At 41.8% G+C, this 21,458-nt stretch overlaps 1 protein-coding gene across 3 annotated transcripts in view; it reads left to right on the top strand.

Moving 5' to 3' along the window:
- commd1 (copper metabolism (Murr1) domain containing 1) overlaps positions 1–21,458 on the top strand; it is a 131,206-nt gene that overhangs the window by 35,135 nt on the left and 74,613 nt on the right. For all 3 annotated transcript variants that reach the window (XM_078556564.1, XM_078556562.1, XM_078556563.1), the window contains exon 2: positions 8,788–9,069. In XM_078556564.1, coding sequence (XP_078412690.1) covers positions 8,806–9,069 — 264 coding nt within the window. In that variant the 5' untranslated portion in view covers positions 8,788–8,805. The remainder of the gene's footprint in view (positions 1–8,787; positions 9,070–21,458) is intronic.

Here is a 21,458-nt window from a genome sequence, read left to right as displayed (position 1 = left end):
GAAAAGTAGGAAGATCTAATTAAACAACTCTGCACTGTGGGATAAGAAAAAATGAAACTGGTCATTTCCCCTTCCCCCCCCCCCCAAAATATGTTTGGGATCACCTGATTAGGTTGAGATTGTTTGCAAGTTAGCCAAAGCTGCAGATTGCCCGATTGCTTAATGAGGGGTTTCTGGATTTCTCAAAAAGCCTGTACTGGATATGTGAGGCTGTGATCCCACTCAACGATTTTGCAAATTTGTAATAGTTAGTCATCAGAAGGTATATATATCCTGGGCAAAGCCACTGTCCTCATTAGTGAATTCTGGTTAAAGACCTGGTAAGTTGCCATGGCTCCTTATTAAAATCTATAGCTCACCGAAGAAGGGGACCATTAAGAATGAGTATATTAAGTGCTAAAGTAGCTTATGTACATTTTTAAAAGGAAGCCCTTCCGGATAATGGGTTTAATGCTACTCCTAATTACATCAGCATTTCTGAAGGAAGGGTTAATTAGCTCTAATATGGTTCACAATGTGATTCCAGTGAATTCAAATTCAATTATTCCCTTCTGAGCTGACGTTTCCTTTTAACGATTTTAACTCTGCTGTCTTCAAACCACAGATATTTTGTGTAGAATAACTCGGTGTTTTGGAGGACTCTCTAACCTCTGACATTTTACCTGTTTTTGTTTTTAACTACTTGAATGTTAAATGTAGAATAATTTTTGATAAGTTTTGGATGAAAAGATGAAAGCATTAATTTTAACATCTTATCATCACTTGTGCTAAAACACTTTATACATTTGGGCAGAGACTCTACATTAACGATTTATATTTTGTAGTGATATTTGTAGCCTGCCTTAAAAAAAGTGTGTAAATGGAGAAGCATTGGCCAATTATATAGTAGATAGCATGTTTTATGATAAATGTGATCTTCAGACCAAAGTTTTGTTTCTTTTTGGTAGAAAAACATAATGGGCATGTGCATCGAATTTATGGGAGGTTTGACTGGTCCCTTAATGATTTCCTGGAATTACGCATACTCGATGTACATTCCTCTGAGCTCCAACATTTCTCAGAATAGATAAAAGCAAAAAACTGTGGCTGCTGGAAATCCAAAACAAAAATAAAAATACCTGGAAAAACTCAGCTGGTCTGACAGCATCTGCGGAGAGGAACACAGTTAACGTTTTGTGACTCTTCAACAGATTTCTCAGAATAGGTTTGAAATATTAAATAACGATATTCTCCTGTACAATAGTGCAGAATGTCTCTTGCTGAAAGTGGTTTTATGGTTCCTAGAGACCACATCTGCTGTACTGTGTGTATGATCTTAAACAAAGATCTCCGATGAAATCCTGCTTTATAAAGAGCAGTATGTCCTATTTACCGCTTGGGGGGGTCTGCCTTTGGTCAATAACCACTTTTGCCGTGTCATGCAGCAGTGGGCGTGGATTCCATTTGTCCTCACCGTTTGCTGGGATCATATTTCCAGTTTTTCTGATGTGTATAGAAAACTTCCATATCAATCAATTGAGAAAGGAAAAAGGTGCAGGATAAAGATGACTGGTCAGGAAACATTGGGTTTTATGTGCTTGCATTCTGAGGCTCCTTTGCGTTATATACTTCCTGTCTTTAACTGCCTGGGACGAGTGCCACGAATTGGTAACAATATTATAATCAGAGAAGTGCTGTAGATTTCAGTGTCAGCTCTTGCAGAAGAGGAAGGGGTGTGACTTTTTTGATTTGCATGAGAAATTGTAAATATATGAAGCAGGTTTTTGCACAAAGCTGTTCCCTTTACAACTACAACTATTTTTACAGTCACTTGTTCTTTTAGAAAATGAGCTGTCTCTGGTGGAGTAGAGCAGATGGCCTAGATGTGACAGGAAAACCAAGTCCCTGACTTGTGGTTTCAACGTATGATTTGGAGGTATCTAAAGCTGTGCTGCATTCGTATGTAAACCTCATTTAAATGGTATATTTAAATAAATGAGGTCCCAAATGGCAGGATACAGGAACAGATGTGACCTGCTTTGGAGCGCTTGTTGCTGCTGGCTTGTTGAATGTAGCAAAATGCTCATTGAAAAAATATTTTTCACTTGATACATTGAGTGCCCTACAAATTTTTATTGATAAGCAAAAAGACAAAAAAGATGAAATTTTCAATTTGCCATGAACCATTTTCCTGGAGTCTTGGGAATTAACTAATAAAGCTGGGAGGTTTGGTATTTGCTTTCCTCTTCCCATGTTACTACGCAAATTTTATGGAGAGGACCAACAGTGCAGCACCAAAAACAAAAATACCTGGAAAAACTCAGCAGGTCTGACAGCATCTGCGGAGCGGGATGCAGTTGATGTTTCGAGTCCGTATGACCCTTCATCAGAACTAAGGCATAGAAATGAGATGAAATATAAGCTGGGGGGTGAGACAGGAGAGCTCGATAGGGGGCCAGTGATAGGCGGAGGCCAAGAAGAGACTGCCAAAGGTGTCATAGACAGAAGGAGAAAGGGGTGTTGACGGTGGTGATATTATCTAAAGGATATGCTAATGGTGACATTAAGGGAAGCAAGCTAGTGGACAGTGCAGCAGCTTTGGGTCCAGTTATTTGGGGGAGGAGTACTTCCACTGTCAGCAACACTCGAGGAGAAAGGGGCCGTGTTCCTCTTGAGATGCCGCTTCTGTCCCTCTGATTTATTATTCATGCACTGACCAAGCTATGCCATTTGCTGCAGGCTAATTTACGCACAACTTCCTTCAGGCCACCATAGGGCACACGTGTACCATAATGACCCTATGACCTGCCAGTTGAGCCTTTCTGCAATTACTCCATCAATAAAGCAAGTGGCTGATGTCCTGTTAATCAGGAATAATAATCAGCAGGAAGGGCAGAGAGTTGTAACCCATTCAGGTTTTCCAAAAGCCAGCATGTTATAGAGACAATCAGGTCTCCATACATAAAAAGGAAGGGATAGTGCTCCATAAATGTGTTGATGGTTTTGGACCACAAATGTGACCCTCCACATTCATGACCATTATTCAGGCGGTTGGTTTGATGCTTTCAGTTTGCTTCATTCAGCAGTCTAAGAGAGAATAAAGTGTTGGGAGATCAAAGTTACCTTTTGCAGTCCTGACTGGTTGCCCCAATTAGTTGCATCCACATGGCAGAATGCAGATGCAGTCGGGCCTTTGCCATTACCTGAGTTACTGCGAGGAATACCATAGGGATGCTGAAACTGCAGGCTTATTGTTTGGATTGTTCAAACGAGGTGTTTCCCAGCACTGCTGCCAGTCTTTCAAATTGTCACGTTCCAGTGGAAAATGCATGCTTCAATCACCCAGAGAGGAGTGGGTGTTGAACAGGGTGAAGAGCAGAACCCAAGATGTTAAAGACACATTGGAGAGTACGAGAAAGAACTTGCAATTCTGTACTGCTTTTCACAGTCTAAGGATGTTGCTGTTCTAATGTAGGAAATGCAGCAGCTAATCTGTGCCCAGCAAGCTCCCACAAACAGTAATGTGATGACCCAGATTACTGTTGTAGTGATGTTGGTTGAGGGATAAATTTTGGTCAGGACACTGGAGAGAATTCATGTGCTGTTCTTCACATAGTGCCAATGGATTTCATAAATCCACCTGAGGGGAAAGTGCAGCATTCCCTCAATACTGCACCTGAGTGCCAGACAGGATAGCATTCCCTAGTCACTGGAGTGTGACTCAACCCATAATCTGACTGTGAGGTGAATGCTCCTCACTGTGGAATGGTTGCCATTAGAAGAAATCGTTTACTGACAGGGTGATTGGCGCTAACTCTGAGAATTACTATCAGTAGTGAACACCTGGCACTGGCAAACTTTGCTTTTCAAAGAACTCCCAACATGATCACACCAAAAACTTGCAGCATATTGCCTCCATTAAAGTTGAATTGTCATCTTTCTGCTATCCCCCAGCACTAAGTATGTATTTAAAGCCTTCATGAACAAATATTACCTACAAGCAGAATAAAGCTGTAATTATTTTGTGATAGTTGTAACTACCCCTTAGTAGTCCTGTAAAGTTGTTTGTCCCACTTTCATTAAACTAAACCTGTGTCTGTATGTTGCCTGAGTGAAAAGAGAAGCTGTAATGACATGTTGGGGTTGGGTGGTCAAGTGCTGGCCAGTTTGTGGCCTTGAACCCCTGGCTGCAGAGCTATGTGATGCATTGACTGACTTTACCTGCTTGGTATACAGTTGAAATCATTTTCCAATTCAGCCCAAGGTGAGGGGCTTGGCTGGAATGGGGCAGCAATCTTTTTGGACCACCTTCAGCTGTTCCTCTGGAACTAGGCACCTCAGTTTGATAACAAGCGGACTTTGTGAGAGTAGTGCTGGGATATCTGTGATTTGGGTAAAGACTGTATTTCTATTCCTTCCAAACAATTGACTAGTCTGTGAAATGTATATTCCCCTGGACCATGACTCCACCACCAAATATCAAGTCAGTGTTTCCAGGACAGATACTGACCTCATCTCCACCAGTGATCTTCCCACCTCTTAGTTCCCCAATCTCCTATAGCTCACTTTGACTTCATTCCCAAGATCCATAAACCAGGTCTGTCCTGGTAGACCATTCATTTCAGCCTGCTCCTGCCCCACTAACTGATTTCTTCAATTCTTCCTATTTTTTTTCCCTCCCTTTGTTCAGCCTCTCCCCACCTACATCTGAGAATCTTCTGATGTCCTCCATCGCTTTAAAACCAGGGACATCCAACCTCTCTATACTTCCATCCCCTACCAGGACAGTCTTAGGGCTGTCCAAGGTCCAGCCAGATTCCACCGTCCTCCACCTGGCTGAACTTGTTTCCTCATTGCACAATTTCTCCTTCAACTTGTCTCACTTCCTCCAAATACAAAGTGTTGCAATAGGTACCCATATGGATCCTAGCTATGCCTATCTTTTTATGGGATATGTGAAACATTTCTTGTTCCAGTCTCACTTGGGGTACCCCCTTCCTCAACTCATTTTTCCGATTACATTGATGACTGTATTGGTGCCATGTCTGGCTCTCGACCTGAATTAGGAAACAACTTCAACTTAAAGCTTCCAATTTCCACCCTTTCCTGAGTTTCACATGGTCCATCTTCCAATTCTTCCCTTTCCTTTCTTGACTTCTCTGTCTCCAATCTGGTGATAAGCTATCAACTAATATTCATTATAAGCTCACTGACTCCCACAGCTACCTCAACCACACTACCTCACATCCAACACCCTATAAGGACTCTATTCCATTTTCCTAGTTCCTCCATCTCTATTGCATCTGTTCGGATGATACAAACTTCAACACCAGTGCCTCTGAGATGTCTTTTTTCCTCAACCAAGAATGTCCCCATATCTCTGATTGACAGGGCCTTTGACTGCGTTGGATGCAATTCCTGCACTTCTGCTCTCAACCCTTCCCTTCCCTTCCAGTAATACAGTAGAGTTCCCATTGTCCTCACCTTCCACCCATCAGCCTCCTTATTTAATGGATCATTTTCCACCACCTCCGGTATGATGCTACCACCCCTCTCCTCCCCTTTCAGCATTGCGAAGGGACTGTTCCCAATGTGATACCCTGCCTCACTTTTCAATTGCACCAACACCCTATCCCCTTCCCACAGTACCTTGGACCAAACACAGGAGATATAGTGTCTCCTGTTTTACCCCCTCTCTCCTCACTGTCCAAAACCCTAAACACTCCTTCCAGGTCTACTTATTTCAGTTTAATCTTCCTGTACTGTATTCGCTACTTACAATATGGTCTCCTCTACTGTCACGAAACTATCGTATATTTCATAATATTATTGTGGGCTTATGTGTGTGTGTGTGTGTGTGTGTGTGTGTGTGTGTGTGTGTGTGTGTGTGTGAATGATTCTGGCTGTGTGACTGATTTAATTAGTCGAGAGACGCTTAGACTACAAGATTTAAGTTAAGAATTGGGTGTAAAGCAGACTTTTGAAGTGGAGATGGATAAGCTAAGATGAGGGTTCCACAGGGTGTGAATTAAATTTGCATTTTTAGTTAAATAAAGTAATTGTTTGATTTACAACTAATAAGATAAATGGGGCAAAGCAATACATTTATTTTTCTCAAAAGGAAAAGGCCATATTGACAACATGAAAGATTGTTATATTATGGGAAAAGTAAAATTCCAAAGACATGTAGAACAATGGGATTTTATATATTAAAGGGAGAGAAACATTTGTAAGGAAAGATGGAGGGCTATGTGGGTGTGGCCATGTAAAATCTGGAAAGGTACACTGTGTGAACCAGACTTGAAAAAAATCCCCTATCCACTCTGAAGTAGTGCTGCTCCAACAACTAAAGATGTGTTAAAAGCCTTTGGAATTCCACTGTCGAGTGGGTGCTGTGGTAACCTTGCTGGATTGCTTATTTAAATTTAAAATCTATATTGGACTGTTGCCTTAAAGGGGCGTATAGCTGGGAGTCAGGTTAATTAGGAATTTTGGGATTTGTTATAATTAACTCTCATCTTATGTATGTGTTTGAATTCTTTTCTTTCTTTTGATAATAAATGCTCAAATTTAATTTTGTAAAATCTCTCAAGTTGTTAGTGGATTGATTACTTCTGAATTCAGTGCACAAGTCTTCTCAGAATAAATACAAATTACAAAACCATTGTGATGGCGTGGTCAAGTTTCCCTTGTGGATTTGGTTCGCCTGGCACATACACCTGCCACATGATAACATTACATTGGCAAGACCAAATGCAGATTCGGTTGACTGCTTTGCGGAACACCTCCGTTCAGCCCACAAGCATGACCTCGAGCTTCCATTTGCCTGTTATTTTAATTCTTCAGCTTGCTGTCACACTAACATCTCTGTCCTTGACCTGCTGCACTTTCCACTGAAGCTTAATGTAAGCTTGAGGAATAGCACCTCATCTTTCGATTAAGCACTTTACAGCCTTGTGGACTCAACATTGAGTTCAACAGTTTCAGACTGTTGACACTCCTCCCCCGCCCCCATTTTGTCCCTTTGATTTGCATGTTTCAGTTTTTCTCTTATTTTTGCTTTCAGGCAGCAACACACCTAGGTGCATGTTTTGTAAAAGCAAAATACTATGCAGTGAATAATGCATTCATTTGTAATGGGCATGTTATCCTTGCATTTCATTGATGTATGTTTGTGGTAAACTTTTAAGTGAAACTTACAATTGAGTGGTAAATCAAAATAATTTGCTTCCACTTCAGAGTTCATTTTATTTGATTTGCTTGGTTTTATTTGGTAAAATAACATTGTTTTTTTGTTCTTTTCCACATACTATCTTTTTACTAAAGTCAACACAGTACCCCGTGTGATGATTCAGAAGCTTGCACATTGTGTGATCTCATTGTGATTGCTACTTTCTGGAATGTGCCTTGATGTATTGTCAATGCCATTTCTAACCATTTCCTATTTGATTAAATCCCGTTATTGATGTTAGTCATTTCTTAGGCTGTTGTGTGGGCCAGTTGGGAAAATTCCAAACTACCAGTTCTTCAATCACTTAGGACTGTGGTATAGAGGCTTTCATGCATTTTTATTGCCAGAAAGGAAGATTGCTCAACATTGTTTCTGCTGTACATTGTTAATCATTGAATCCCCAAAGCACACAATTTGAGAAATTTAGTAGCAGAGTTGTAAGCAGTGAAATATTCTCTGTGCTTTTACTTGATAATTTGCTTCTGTGATAAATTGTAAATCTATTATTTATGGTTTTGTAATCTAATACAGCCATAATTAGCATTATATTGTATACTATATCTTTCCAAAGAGATTCTACCCATCACTTATAATCCAGATCTCTAGGAACCTCCCTGGGCGTTCTCCTGTTGCAGACCACTGATTCTGTCTATCATAGGCTGGCTTCAAAAGTGAAAACTAGCTGTTCTGTGTATGTTTCAGTCCTGTATGTTGCCATCAGGACTGACTGTTTCTACCTACTCCAAGAGCTGATGTGTAGATGGTGTTGAGTGTCAGTGTATTTGCATCATGACGCTACACAACAAACTTGCTGAACAGCCTCCATACACGTACAAGGGTAGCAAGAGATAAAGTGACTCATGACAAAATACTTCTCTCCTCAGCTGAACTCCTTTAAGTTGTGCAGTTATCAGCACGGACAAATCTCGAGCCCTACATCTGGAATTGATAGCATTACAGGAATATAAAGAGCCTTTTACATTATATTCCAGCATTTAGCAAAACGGCCCAAAAGTGCTGCTTTCCTTAATTTATTTTTAAATCAAACCACTCACTGATCTCTATAAATTGAGCAGCAAAGAGAAAGCATATGCATGCGTTAGCACAATGACAGAGGTTGACTGACAGCAATTAAGTGCCAAATATGAAACTTGAATGGCTTGTTCACGTTGTGATTTCACGAGAATCATGGTGAGTTACTGATGTTGGCTTTAACTCCATCTCTGGGGTTGCATGCACCAGAGAGTGGCACCTCTACTGCACTGGAGTGTCCGTCTTAATTTTTGTGCTCAAGTCCCACAGTGGGACTTGAACTCACTACCTTCTGACTCAGAGGCGAGAGTGCTACCCACTACGGGAAGGCTGACACTGTATAAAGTTGCAAATTGTATTTAAGTTGAGTAATGATGGGGGAAAGTTACCAAATACCTTGCTGTGTCTTTTCAGCATTATATTTTTGTAGAATGTATTCTCCATCCTGTCTAGTCAGACTTTGATTTGTGCTGAATCTCTTAAACAAATGGTTTTGGTGTACGATAGCTAACACTTTAGATCTAATATGAGTTTCATCCCAACAGTCGATAACATCTGCAGACATGGACTTCAACCAGCTGGAAGCCTTCTTAACGGCGCAGACCAAGAAACAAAAAGGAATTACACTGGAGCAAGCGGCAGTTTTAACAAAATTTTGGAAAATTCATAAAGTTAAAATCCGAGAGAGCCTTATTAATCAGAGCAAGTGGGAGAACTGCCTGAGGAATCTAAGTTGGAGAGTTGACCTGAAGTCTCAATCCAGACACTTGGATCAAATAAACACACCTGTTGCTATTGTGGAGTTTGAACTTGGAAAGAATGATCAGGTAAGAACAGAGCCTGGGAATGGCACATTGGGAGGAGGTAAAGAATCTTCACCTATATTTCTTACTATATTTATAGCAGAAATTACCATCTCGGTCATCATTCATAAATTCCACTGTTCAGAGGCTAAATCCAGAGGTGTGATTAGAGGTCATTATAAGAAGTACAAAAATATGTATCTTGAAGTTCACTTTTTTTATAATAGAATTTTTCCCAACCAAATCTGCTGACCTCTCTCCGCTTTTCTAAACGCATTGACTCCCTGCTAATACAGTTCTGTGGCATTGTGAGACTTTTGGTATCTGATGAAGATGAATGTGTTTTCTTTGTGTAATCCTTATTATGAAGTGCTGGAAAGCTATCAGACTGTGTGAGGAAAGAGAGGGACATGAGCAATTGCAGCTGATTCCGACTGCCTTCACTGGGCAATTACATACATGCACTTACAGCAGGAATTGGCAGATGGTGGTGATGAGCTGATTTCTTTTCCCCCCTCTTTTTCTCCCCCCCCCCCGCCAAAATCTGGAATGTACAGATCCTAAGCACGATCCCAACTTCTGCTCAGAATAAGCTCACTTTGAGTCACCTGGCACAGATTTGATGGACCAAATGGCTTCCTTATGTGCTGTATTAATCTATGATTTTTGAAATAGGAGTTTTTCCGAATGGTAAGCTCCTACTGTATCTATAGCTCAGAATTAATGGCAAGATTAGATACTAGAATTTTAATTTCAAGGGGAATGAATTATTTTCAAAGTGCCTTTTACATCTGTTTCTTGTGAGCTTTTGTGTGGCTGACATTCTGAATAGAAATTCATTGTAAGAAAACTATAAAAGAGCACTTCTGAGTGCATGAGTATGCTAAATCATTTTAAACTTCTTTAAACGTTCCATAAAAAAACAGTATATGTTATGATCTTTTAGTGTCTTCAAGTTGTTGATAGCCTGACTATGGCTCCACAAGTTACTATAGCTCAGTGACTGTCAAAGCGCATGAGTCTGGATGGGGAGTGTTGGCATACTGTTCAAAATGAGTCTGTCATAGCCCAACTCTGACTCGAGACATACACTTCTAGCAGGACCCACTGCTTCTATCTCAGTTTGTTTTCTTCTTGGACCATTCTCTGCTTTTCCTCCCCTGCCTGTCATCCAATCAAGCCACCTCTTATTTTCTTTGTTCGTTGATGCTTTACTCCCCTACCCCAAACCCACCACTACTCCTGTTGTTGGACTCTCCTGCCACTTTCAAAGGCTTGAATCTCCTTATGATAAGGCCTGTGTCTTTTTCAACATTCTGCAAAGGACCACGAAGGCATTCATTGCTGCCTCCTTACAAGCAGCATCACCAGTCGCTCCATCCTCACAGGGCATATTGCCTTTTTAATTTCACCAATTTATTTGCCTCCCAGTTTGCCCACCTAGCACGTTCCCCTTCAAATGTGCTAGTATATCAGCAGTCACTGTCTTTGTTACTCCCTCAATCCAGTAAACCATTTTAGATTTATATAGTTGACAGCAGCGAAGGCCATGGATTTAGTACATGTTGTAAATATCATTGTGGCTAAGTACTTTGGACAATTTGTATACAATCCAATCATAGATATCTCTTGTGTTCATCTGCCGCTTCCTGTAGCACTCTCAAAATACATAATTTATATTTATCTCATAAACCAATCTATTGCTAGAAACCATTTCCACCTCTAAGCCCATTTAAATTTATAAAGTGTTTCATAACCTACTCTCTGGCATAGTTCCTGTCTTCCCTACAAACCATAGAGCCCACATGTCTTGGATTGCAAATGCCAAATGTGTTTTTTTTTTGCTTGGTCTTGATCTGTATTCTACAAGAAAGAACTTGTATTCTTTTAATAGCACCTCAAATGAACAAAGGACATTTGTTAGAATTTCAATAGTGTAAACCAGTTAAATTATTAACACTTTTTTTTCCCCAGAAGAATGTTCTAATCCCTTTACCTTCCCAATCACGAAACATTTCATAGCAAATCTGTCCAGTGGCAATTCTGTCCTCTCCTCTCTTTCCCCCTGCACCCTCCCCCACCGCCCCAACCCCTACCTACCGCCCAACCCCAACACAACACCACCAACCCAAATCCAAGCCTACTATTTAAAAAATGGTTAAAATGTTGGAACAGGTTTTCTTTAAACCTACTTCATGTGATTGTGGTCGAACTACCTCCACTATAGTGGGGATGTATTTACCTTTTTTTTAGTATTAATTGGATTATAAAATGTTTTAGTAATTGTGTTACCACTTGTTTTTTAAATTTTTATTTGCATAGCTACAACAGTTTTACTGACCTTAAATCACTTTTACCTTCTCATGTATTCCTTTCCTGTTGCTTTACATAGCCTTAACTTTTTTTAAAATCATACACGGGACGTTGGTGTCACTGGCTAGGCCAGCTTTTATTGCCCATCCCTAACTGCCCCTGAGAAGGTGGTGGTGAGCTGCCTTCTTGAATTGCTGCAGTCCATGTGGTGTAGGTACACTCACAGTGCTGTTAGGGAGGGAGTTCCAGGATTTTGACCCAGCGACAGAAGGAACGGTGATATATTTCCAAGTCAGGATGGCAAGTGGCTTGGAGGGGAACTTCCAGGTGGTGGTGTTCCCATGTGTCTGCTGCCCGCACCCTTCTAAATGATAGCTGTCATGGGTTTGGAAAGTGCTTTCCAAGGAGCTTTGGTGAGTTCCTGCAGTGCATCTTGTAGATGGTACACACTGCTGCCACTGTGCATCAGTGGTGGAGGGAGTGAATGTTTGTGGATGGGGTGCCAATCAAGCGGGCTGCTTTGTTCTGGATGGTGTCGAGCTTCTTGAGTGTTGTTGCAGCTGCACTCATCCAGGCAAGTGGGTAGTATTCCATCACATTCCTGACCTGTGCCATGTAGATGGTGGACAGGCTTTGGAGAGTTAGGAGGTGAGTTACTCGCCACAGGATTACTTGCCTTGGACCTGCTCTGGTAGCCATGGTATTTATATGGCTAGCCCAGTTCAGCTTCTGGTCAATGGTAACCCCAAGGATGTTGATAGCGGGGGATTCAGTGATGGTAATGCTATTGAACGTCAAGGGGAGGTGGTTAGATTCTCTCTTGTTGGAGATGGTCATTGCCTGGCACTTGTGTGGCGCAAATGTTACTTGCCCCTTGGCTACTTAACCCAAGCCTGGATATTGTCCAGGTCATGCTGCATTTGGACATGGACTGATTCAGCATCTGAGGAGTTGTGAATGGAGCTGGGCTCATAGACGTTTACAGCACAGAAGGAGGCCATTCGGCCCCTTGTGTCCATGCCGGTCAACAAAGATCTGACTACACAAATCCCATTTTCCAGCGCTTGGCCCATAGCCCTGGAGACTGTGACAACGCAAGTGAATATCTAAATGCTTTTTAAATGTTATGAAAGTTTCAGATTCAACAACCCTTTCAGGCAGAGAGTTCCAGACTCCGACTGCCCTCTGGGTGAAAAAATTTCTCCTCAATTCCTACCTCTTACCTTAAATCTATACCCTCTGGCTATTGACCCCTCTACTAAAGGAAAAAGTGCCTTCCTATCCACCCTATCTGTGCCCCTCATATACCTCTATCAGGCCCCACCTCGACCTTCACTGCTCCAAGGAAAACAACCCCAGCCTATCCAATCTTTCTTCATAGCTCAGACCCTCCAGCCCAGGCAGCACCCTGGCAAATCTTCTCTGCACATTCTCCAGTGCAATCACATCCTTCCTATAATATGGTGACCAGAACTACGCGCAGTACTCCAGCTGTGGCCTAACCAGCTGCAGTTCCAGCATAACCTCCCTGCTCTTGTATTCGACGCCTCGACTAATAAAGGCAAGTACCCCATGTGCTGCCTTAATCACCTTATCTACCTGCCCTGCTACCTTCAGGGATCTGTGGGTATGCACACCAAGGTCCCTTTGATCTTCAGCACTTTCCAGGGTCCTACCATTCATAGTGTGATCCCTTGCTTTGTTAACCATCCCCAAATACATTACCTCTCACTTTTTTCTGGGTTGAATTCCATTTGCCACTGCCCTTTCCACCTGACCGGTCCATTGATATCCTCCAGCAGTTTACGGCTATCCTCCTTACTATTTACCCCCCGAGCAATTTTCGTGTCATCCATGATCTCCTTGATCATACCCCCTACATTTAAGTTCAAATCATTTATGTAGACTAGAAACAGCAAGGGCCCGAGCACCGAGCCCTGCAGAACCCCACTGGAAACAGACTTCTAGACACAAACATCCCTCTACCATCGCCCTCTGCTCCCTACCTCTTAGTCAATTTTGGCTCCAACGTGCCACTTTGCCTTGGATCCCATGGGCTCTTACTTTCTTGACCAGTCTGCCATGAAGGACCTTATCAAAAGCCTTGCGAAAGCCTTGTGAAAGCCCATGTACACCACATCAAATGCGTTATCCTCAACAACACTCCTGGTCACCTCCTCAAAACATTCGATCAAATTTGTCAAACATGACCTTCCCTTAACAAATCCATGCTGACTATCCCTGATTAATCCGTGTCTGTCCAAGTGCAGACATACTCTGTCCCTCAGAATTCTTTCTAGTAACTTCCCCACCACCGAGGTTAGACTGACTGGTCTGTAATTTCCTGGTCGATCCGTTCCTCCCTTTTTAATAATGGAGCAATGCTAGCAGTCCTCTGGCACCTCACCTGTGGCCATAGAGGACTGGAAAATTTCTGTCAGGGCCCCTGATATCTCTTCCCTTGCCTCCCTCAACAGCCTGGGATACATCTCATCCGGGCCTGCGGATTTATCCACTTTTGAGGCTGTTAAACCTGCTAGCACCTCTTCTCTCTCCTTTTCTCTCTCTCTCCTTTTTCACTCTCCCTCTCTCTCTCTCTCTCTCTCTCCCTCTTTTTCTTTCTCTCTCTCTTAATTTCCTCTAATATTTCACAGTCCTCCATCCTGATGCCTATACCTACATCGTCTTTTTCTATTGTGAAGACCGATGCAAAGTATTCATTGAGGACTGTACCCACATCTTCTGGGTCCACACGCAGATTACCTCTATGGCCCTAATTGGCTCTACTCTTTCCCTTGTTATTCTCTTGCTCTTTATATATTTAAAAAAACTCTTTGGGTTTTCCTTTATTCTACCCACCAATGCTTTCTCTTAGCTTTCCTAGTTTCCTTTTTAAGTCCCCCCTGCACTTTTTATACTCCTCTAGGGACTCTGCTGTATTGAGCCCTCGGTATCTGCCATAAGCTTTTTTTTTTGGCTTAATCCTAATCTTTATATCCCTTGACATCCAGGGTTCTCCGGACTTGGTCCCCCCCTTTGTCTTTACAGGAACATGTTTGCTCTGTACTCTTGCTATCATTTTCTCCTTGAATGCCTCCCACTGCTCCAACACAGTTTTATCTGCAAGTAGCTGCTTCTAGTCCACTTGAACCAAATTGTATCCCATCTTAGTAAAATTAGCCTGAACATTGTGCAATCATCAGCAAACATCCCCACTTCTGACCTTATGAAGGAGGGAAGGTCATTGATGAAGCAGCTGAAGATGGTTGGGCCTAGGACACTATCCTGAGGAACTCCTGCAGTGATGTCCTGGAACTAAGATGATTGATTTCCAACAATCTCAATCATCTCCCTTTTGCTAGGTATGACTCCAACCAGCAGTGAATTTTTCCCCTTGATTCCCATTGACTCTAGTTTTCTTAGGGCTTCCTGATGCCACATACTGTCAAATGCTGCCTTTAATGTTGAGGCCAGTCACTCTCACCTCACCTTTGAGTCCAGCTCTTTTGTCCATGATTGAACCAAGGCTGTATTAAGGTCAGGAGCTGATTGACCATGCCGGAACCCAAACTGAGCATCAGTGAGCAGGTTATTGCTAAGCAAGTGCCGCTTGATAGCACTGTTGATGACCCCTTCCATCACTTTACTGATGATCAAGAGTAGACCAGTGGGGTGGTAATTGGCCAGGTTGGGTTGATCCTGCTTTTTGTGTACAGGACTGTTATGACGCGGCAGATGATGTCTGCCAGGCAGATCAAATCCACAAGGGAAACTTAATCACGCGACTAGAACGATTTGTGATTTGTATTTTATTTCGAGGCACGTGCCTTGAATTCAGTAGTAATAAGTCCACCCAGACTTAGATTTTTTACAAAACTAAATTGAACATTTATTAACAAAAAAGCTTTCAAGCACATACGTCTACAAATTACTACCATAATAGCTCCTAATTAACCTGGCTCCCAGTTACACCTCCATTAAGGCAACAGTAAAAACAAATAGATTTAAACAGACCCAGGCAAAGCAACACAATACCCTTGACAGTTGAATTCAAAATGAGTTTTCTTAGCTTCGGTTCCTGTGGACAGCAACTTGATGCACAGAGGCTGGAGGCTTTTCACACTTGTTAGATCTTAGAATGTCTTCCCCTTCTGACACAGCCTCATCTCCTTTATACATGTTTCTCCCTTTTTAATGTAAATTCCATTGTTCCCATATGTCTTCGCAACTTTACTTTTCTCATCATATAAATCTTTCACGGTACTAACTTTTATCATTAACTTTTGGGAAAAATAAACACAGCTTCATCTGGCTATGTGTAACATCTTACCATCTCTTTGAAATTCAAACTAACCTAATTTATCTATAAATGCAAAATTTCCATGCACCTCACATTCTAAAACTTCAGCCATGTTTACGTATTTACCATTTCAAACCTATCTTCTTTGTTGATAACTCAAAGCCTCCAGACCAGCTGTCTCCAGTTCAATTAAATCCCACACGCACACAAACTAATCCAAACTCCACCATTAACCCACTATTACAATAAATCAGTGACATTGAGAATTATTATGTTTTCATGACACCCCCTCCTTAATGGAAAATGAACCGTCATAATTTTAAAAGACAGCTTCGTTTCCTTAACCCATCTTACATTATCCCTCATACTTATCTATATGCTCACACTATTACATTACCAGATGCATGCATTAACAGAACAAAATATATACAAATAAAAATACCTGGAAAAACTCAGCAGGTCTGACAGCATCTGCGGAGAGGAACACAGTTAACGTTTCGAGTCCGTATGATTCTTCAACAGAACTAAGGAAAAATAGAAATAAGGTGAAATAAAAGCTGGTTTAAGAGGGGGAGGGGGGGGCGGGGGTGTGGAACAGGTAGAGCTGGATAGAGGGCCAGTGATAGGTGGAGATAGCCAAAAAATGTCATAGACAAAAGGGCAAAGAGGTGTTGAAGGTGGTGATATTATCTAAGGAATGTGCTAATAGGTGACATTAAGGGTAGAAAGCAGGACGAGCAAGGTACAGATAGCCCTGGTGGGGTGGGGGGAAGGGATCGAAATCGGCTAAAAGGTAGAGATAAAACAATGGATGGAAATACATTTAAAAATAATGGAAATAGGTGGGAAAAGAAAAATCTATATCAATTATTGGAAAAAAGGGGGATCGGAAAGGGGGCTAGGATGGAGGAGAGTTCACGATCTAAAATTGTTGAACTCAATATTCAGTCCGGAAGGCTGTAAAGTGCCTAGTTGGAAGATGAGGTGCTGTTCCTCCAGTTTGCGTTGAGCTTCACTGGAACATTGCAGCAGGCCAAGGACGGACATGTAGGCATAAGAGCAGGGTGGAGTGTTGAAATGGCAAGCAACCGGGACCTCCCAGATCCAATGCCTGTATCGCGTGCGTCCAACAGCCAACTTAAATTGCTTGGCTTAATTGGGTACTGCCAAAACTGGTGTCGTAGCCAATACAGTTTTCGAACTGTCAAATGCCTTCTGGCACTCCCGTTCTTTTTTAATAGTTCAGTTAGTGGAGCAACGACACTGCAAAAATTTGGTACAAATTTCCGATAAAACCCACTCATGCCCAGAAATCTCAAAACTTCTCATTTTGTTGTAGGCAGGTGGAAACCCATGATAGCCTTGACTTTCACATCGCTCGGAGCCACCTTATCATGTCCAGTTGTATGGCCTAGGTATGTAACTTGCACTTTTGCCAATTCACTTTTAGCCAAGTTCATCAAATTAGCATCTTGTGGTTTGCTAAATAATTCTTCCAGATGTTGTAAATGCTCCTCCCACAATTGACTGAAAACTATCAAGTCGTCAATATAAATGGCACAATTGCTCAGATCTGCAATTACTTTGTCAGTCTTTGAAATGTTGCAGGTGCATTTTTCATACCAAATGGCATGACTTTAAACTGACATAGTCCATTTGGCATCACAAAAGCTGATCTCTCATTTGCTCTTTCCAATAACGGTACCTCCTAATATCCACTTCACAAGTCAATCTTTGTGATAAACTTTGTCCCCTTTCCCAATGCAATTTCCCAACTTTGGTATAGGATATGAATCCGCTTTTGTCACCGCATTCACCTTTTGATAGTCCACACACAGTCTTTGTGTTCCATCTGGTTTCTGTACCAGTATAATAGGCAACTCCAGTTGCTGCACCCAGACTCAATGATATCATTTTGAAGCATGAATTCAATTTCTGTACTTGTGATAGCTTTGCTGGATTTAATCTATAAGGATGTTGCCTTATTGAAGACGAAAGTTCTACACACACATCCTGTAAAGCTAGATTTGTTCTCCCCAGCTTATTCCAGCAAATAGCTATGTTGTGACTGCAATAGCTCCTCCAAGTCACTTTGACACTTGTCTGGAAGGTAACTCAATATTACATTTAAATTTTCAAGTACCCTCTTTAAAAACATTTTTTTTTCATTCATGGGATGTGAGCTCCAGTGGCTGGGCCAGCATTTATTGCTCATCCCTATTTGCCCTTGAGAATGTGTGGTGAGCTGCTTTCTTGAATTGCTGCAGTCCATGTTGTATAGGTACACCCACAGTGCTGTTAGGAAGGGAGTTCCAGGATTTTGACCCAGCGACTGTGAAGGAACGGTAATATATTTCCAAGTCAAGATGGTGAGTGACTTGGAGGGGAACTTCCAGGTGATGGTGTTCCCATCTACCTGCTGCCCTTGTCCTACGAGGTGGTAGTGGTTGTGGGTTTGGAAGGTGCTGTTAAAGGAGGCCTGGTGAGTTCCTGCAGTGCATCTTGTAGATGGCGCACACTAATGCTGCTACTGTGCATCGGTGGTGGAGGGAGTGAATGTTTGTGGATGTGGTGCCAATCAAGTGGGCTGCTTTGTGCTGGATGGTGTCGAGCTTCTTGAGTGTTGTGGGAGCTGCACTCATCCCAGCAAGTGGGGAATATTCCATCGCACTCCTGAATTGTGCCTTGTAGATGGTGGACAGGCTTTGGGGAGTCATGAATTGAGTTACTCGTAGCAGGATTCCTAGCCTCTTTCCTGTTCTTGTAGCCACGGTATTTATGTGGCTAGCCCAGTTCAGTTTCTGGTCAATGGTAACTCCCAGTGTGGTGTTAGTAGGGGATTCAGTGATGGTAATGCCATTGAACATCAAGTGGTGATGGTTGGCTTCTCTCTTATTGGAGATGGTCATTGCTTGACACTTGTGTGGCACAAATGTTACTTGCTACTTGTCAGCCCAAGCCTGGATATTGTCCAGGTTTTGCTGCATTTGGACATGGACTGCTTCAGCATCTGAGGAGTCACGAATGGTGCTGAACATTGCGTAATCATTAACGAACATCCCCACCTCTGACCTTATGATGGAAGGAAGGTCATTAATGAAGCAACTGAAGATGGTTGGGCCTAGGACACTACCCTGAGGAGCTCCTGCAGTGATGTCCTGGAGCTGAGATGGCTCTCCAATTTGATTAGAGGAAAATCAATTTCAGAATCCTTCATTTCTATCTCTTTCTCGTTAACTGCCACCACTAATACCTCCTTTTGGTCTTCTTCCCTGTCAAAGTACTTTTTAAGTATATTTACGTGATGCGCCCTTGGCTTTTTTCTTCTATCTGGAGTATTTTTTAAATAATTTACTTTGCTCAGTTTCTTTTCAATCCTGTAAGGCCCACTAAACCCTGCCTTTAATGTGTCACCCACTACTGGTAACAGAACTAGCACATTTTACCCAGCAACAAAACTGAGCTGTAGCCTTCCTGTCTGCCTTCACTTTCATCACTTGCTGTGATATCTTTAAATGTTCCCTGGCTAATTCTCATTCTGTCCAATCTTTCTCTGAAGTTTGATGCATAATCCAGGAGAGTAGCTTCTGAATTTTGACCCACCAATTTCTCATGAATCAATTTCAGTGGCCCCCTTACCTCATGACCATAAATTAATTTGAAAGGACGAAATCCAGTTGATGCAATAGGAGCATCCCTAATAGCTAATAACAAGAATGGAATTCCCTTATCCCAGTCCTGTGGATAGTCCTGACTGTACGCCCTCATCATAGTTTTTGAAGTTTGATGCCAACTTTCCAAAGCCCTTTGTAATTCAGGATGGTAAACTATTGACTTACTGTTTTATCCCCAAACTGTTCATTACTTGCTTAAACAGCTGTGACATGAAATTTGAACCCTGATTTGATTGTATTTATTTTGGTAAACCATATCTTATATAAAAAAAAGTGTAGTCAACTCTTCCACAATTCTCTTTGTTGTAATATTTCTCAAAGGTATCACTTCAGGAAACCTTGTAAGCACATCGATAACAGAATCACAGAATCTTAACGGCACAGAAGGATGCTATTCAGCCCATTATGCCTTCACCGGCTCTCTAAATGAGCATTATGACCTAGTGGCCATTGCCCTGCCTTTTCCCTCTACCCTTGCATATCGTTTCTATTCAAATAATCATCTAATGTCCTCTTTAATGCCTCGATTGAGCCTGCCTCCACCACCCTTGTAGGCAGTGCATTCCAGACCTGAACCACTCGTGTGAAAAAGTTTTTTTCTCACGTGTCACTTGCTGCTTTTGCAAATCACTTTAAATCTGTGCCCTCTCTTTCTTGATCTTTTTACGAGGGGAACAGCTTCTCCCTATCTACTCTGTCCAGCCCCCTCATGATTTTGAACATCTCCTGTCAAACCTCCTCTCAGCCACCTTCTCTCCAAGGAGAACAGTCCCAACCTTTCCAATCTATTCTCATAGCTGAAGCTTCTCATCCCTGGAACCATTCTTGTAAACCTCTCCTGCAGTCTCTCCACTGTGTTCACATCCTTCCTATAATATGATTGTCAGTTAGTACTGATTTCTACTTTTAGCCTGAGGGAGCTCAGACATGACTCCAGTAAAAGGTTCTTCAAATGCTTGCATTGGAATTAAAGGTGCCGGCTTAAACACTGCTTGTGGTTTCCCTATTGCCTGACATGTGTGACATGTTCTGCAGAATTTGACTACATCTTCATGCAATCCAGGCCAATAAAAATGTTTTTGTATTTTCGCCTGTGTCTTTCTCATCCCTAAATGTTGCCCCATTGGAATTTCATGAGCTATTCTTAGACTCTCATTTCTATATCCAAGTGGTAAAACAATCTGATGCACTTCCCCCCAGTTTTCATTTGCTGAAACATGATACGGCCGCCACTTTCTCATTAAAACGTTCCCTTAAGGTAAAACGTTACCCTTAAGGTAATAACATTCTGGAACACATTCTGCCTCTGTTTCCCAGTAAGCTGCCTGATATAACCATCTTATTTCCACACCCTTTTTCTGTAACTCTGCCTTGAGCTAAATGCCTCCGCTGTATTATCCTCCATTCTTTCTTCCTGAATAATCTTATCAGAAACAATGTCAGCTAATTGAACTTCTACAACTTCTTCCTGCCTTTTAATTTCCTGTTCTTCTTGTTTCAACCTGTGAGCTTATGATCTTGTTATCTCACACTTTGGAAACAATCCAGGATGCTCTTTCTGCAACACTTCTGTTGAAAGCACCTCTACAGGCTGCTCAGCTACCATAGGCATCACCCACATATGGGACACAGCTATATCATTGCCTAAAATAAATTGAACAGCTGCAATGGGCAATTTTTCCACTACTCCAACAATCACTTCATCTGTTTTCCACTTACTCTTTAAATTTACCTTTCACAATGGAATAGGTTTAGTGTCTCTGTGAATCCCACTTCTTATTGCCTGTTCCTGCAATACTCCCTCTGAACAACAAATATCACTATCCCAAAACATTAGTAATTGACCAGCCCCTGTGTCTCTTAAAATTTTAACATCTTTACCTACTCCACCCTGAACTTGTGGAAAGACTGCCCCTTCACATACAAAATCTTTAAACATTTCTGCAACCTGTTCCTCAGAACTCCCTTGCATAAATTGTGAACATATTCCCATTTCTTTACCTATCACTGCTTCCTGCTTCACCTGTACACAAACCACTGTTTTTTTTCCTTTTCCTGAACCTCAGAACCCACAGTACTTTTACTTCCCAACAGATTTTCCCTGCAACTTTGAACACATTGACTTC

This window comes from Cetorhinus maximus, chromosome 14, assembly GCF_964194155.1.
Source record: "Cetorhinus maximus chromosome 14, sCetMax3.hap1.1, whole genome shotgun sequence".
Taxonomy (NCBI): Eukaryota; Metazoa; Chordata; class Chondrichthyes; order Lamniformes; family Cetorhinidae; genus Cetorhinus; species Cetorhinus maximus.
Note: the sequence above shows the minus strand (reverse complement) of the source record. Positions and strands in the feature narration are given on the sequence as shown.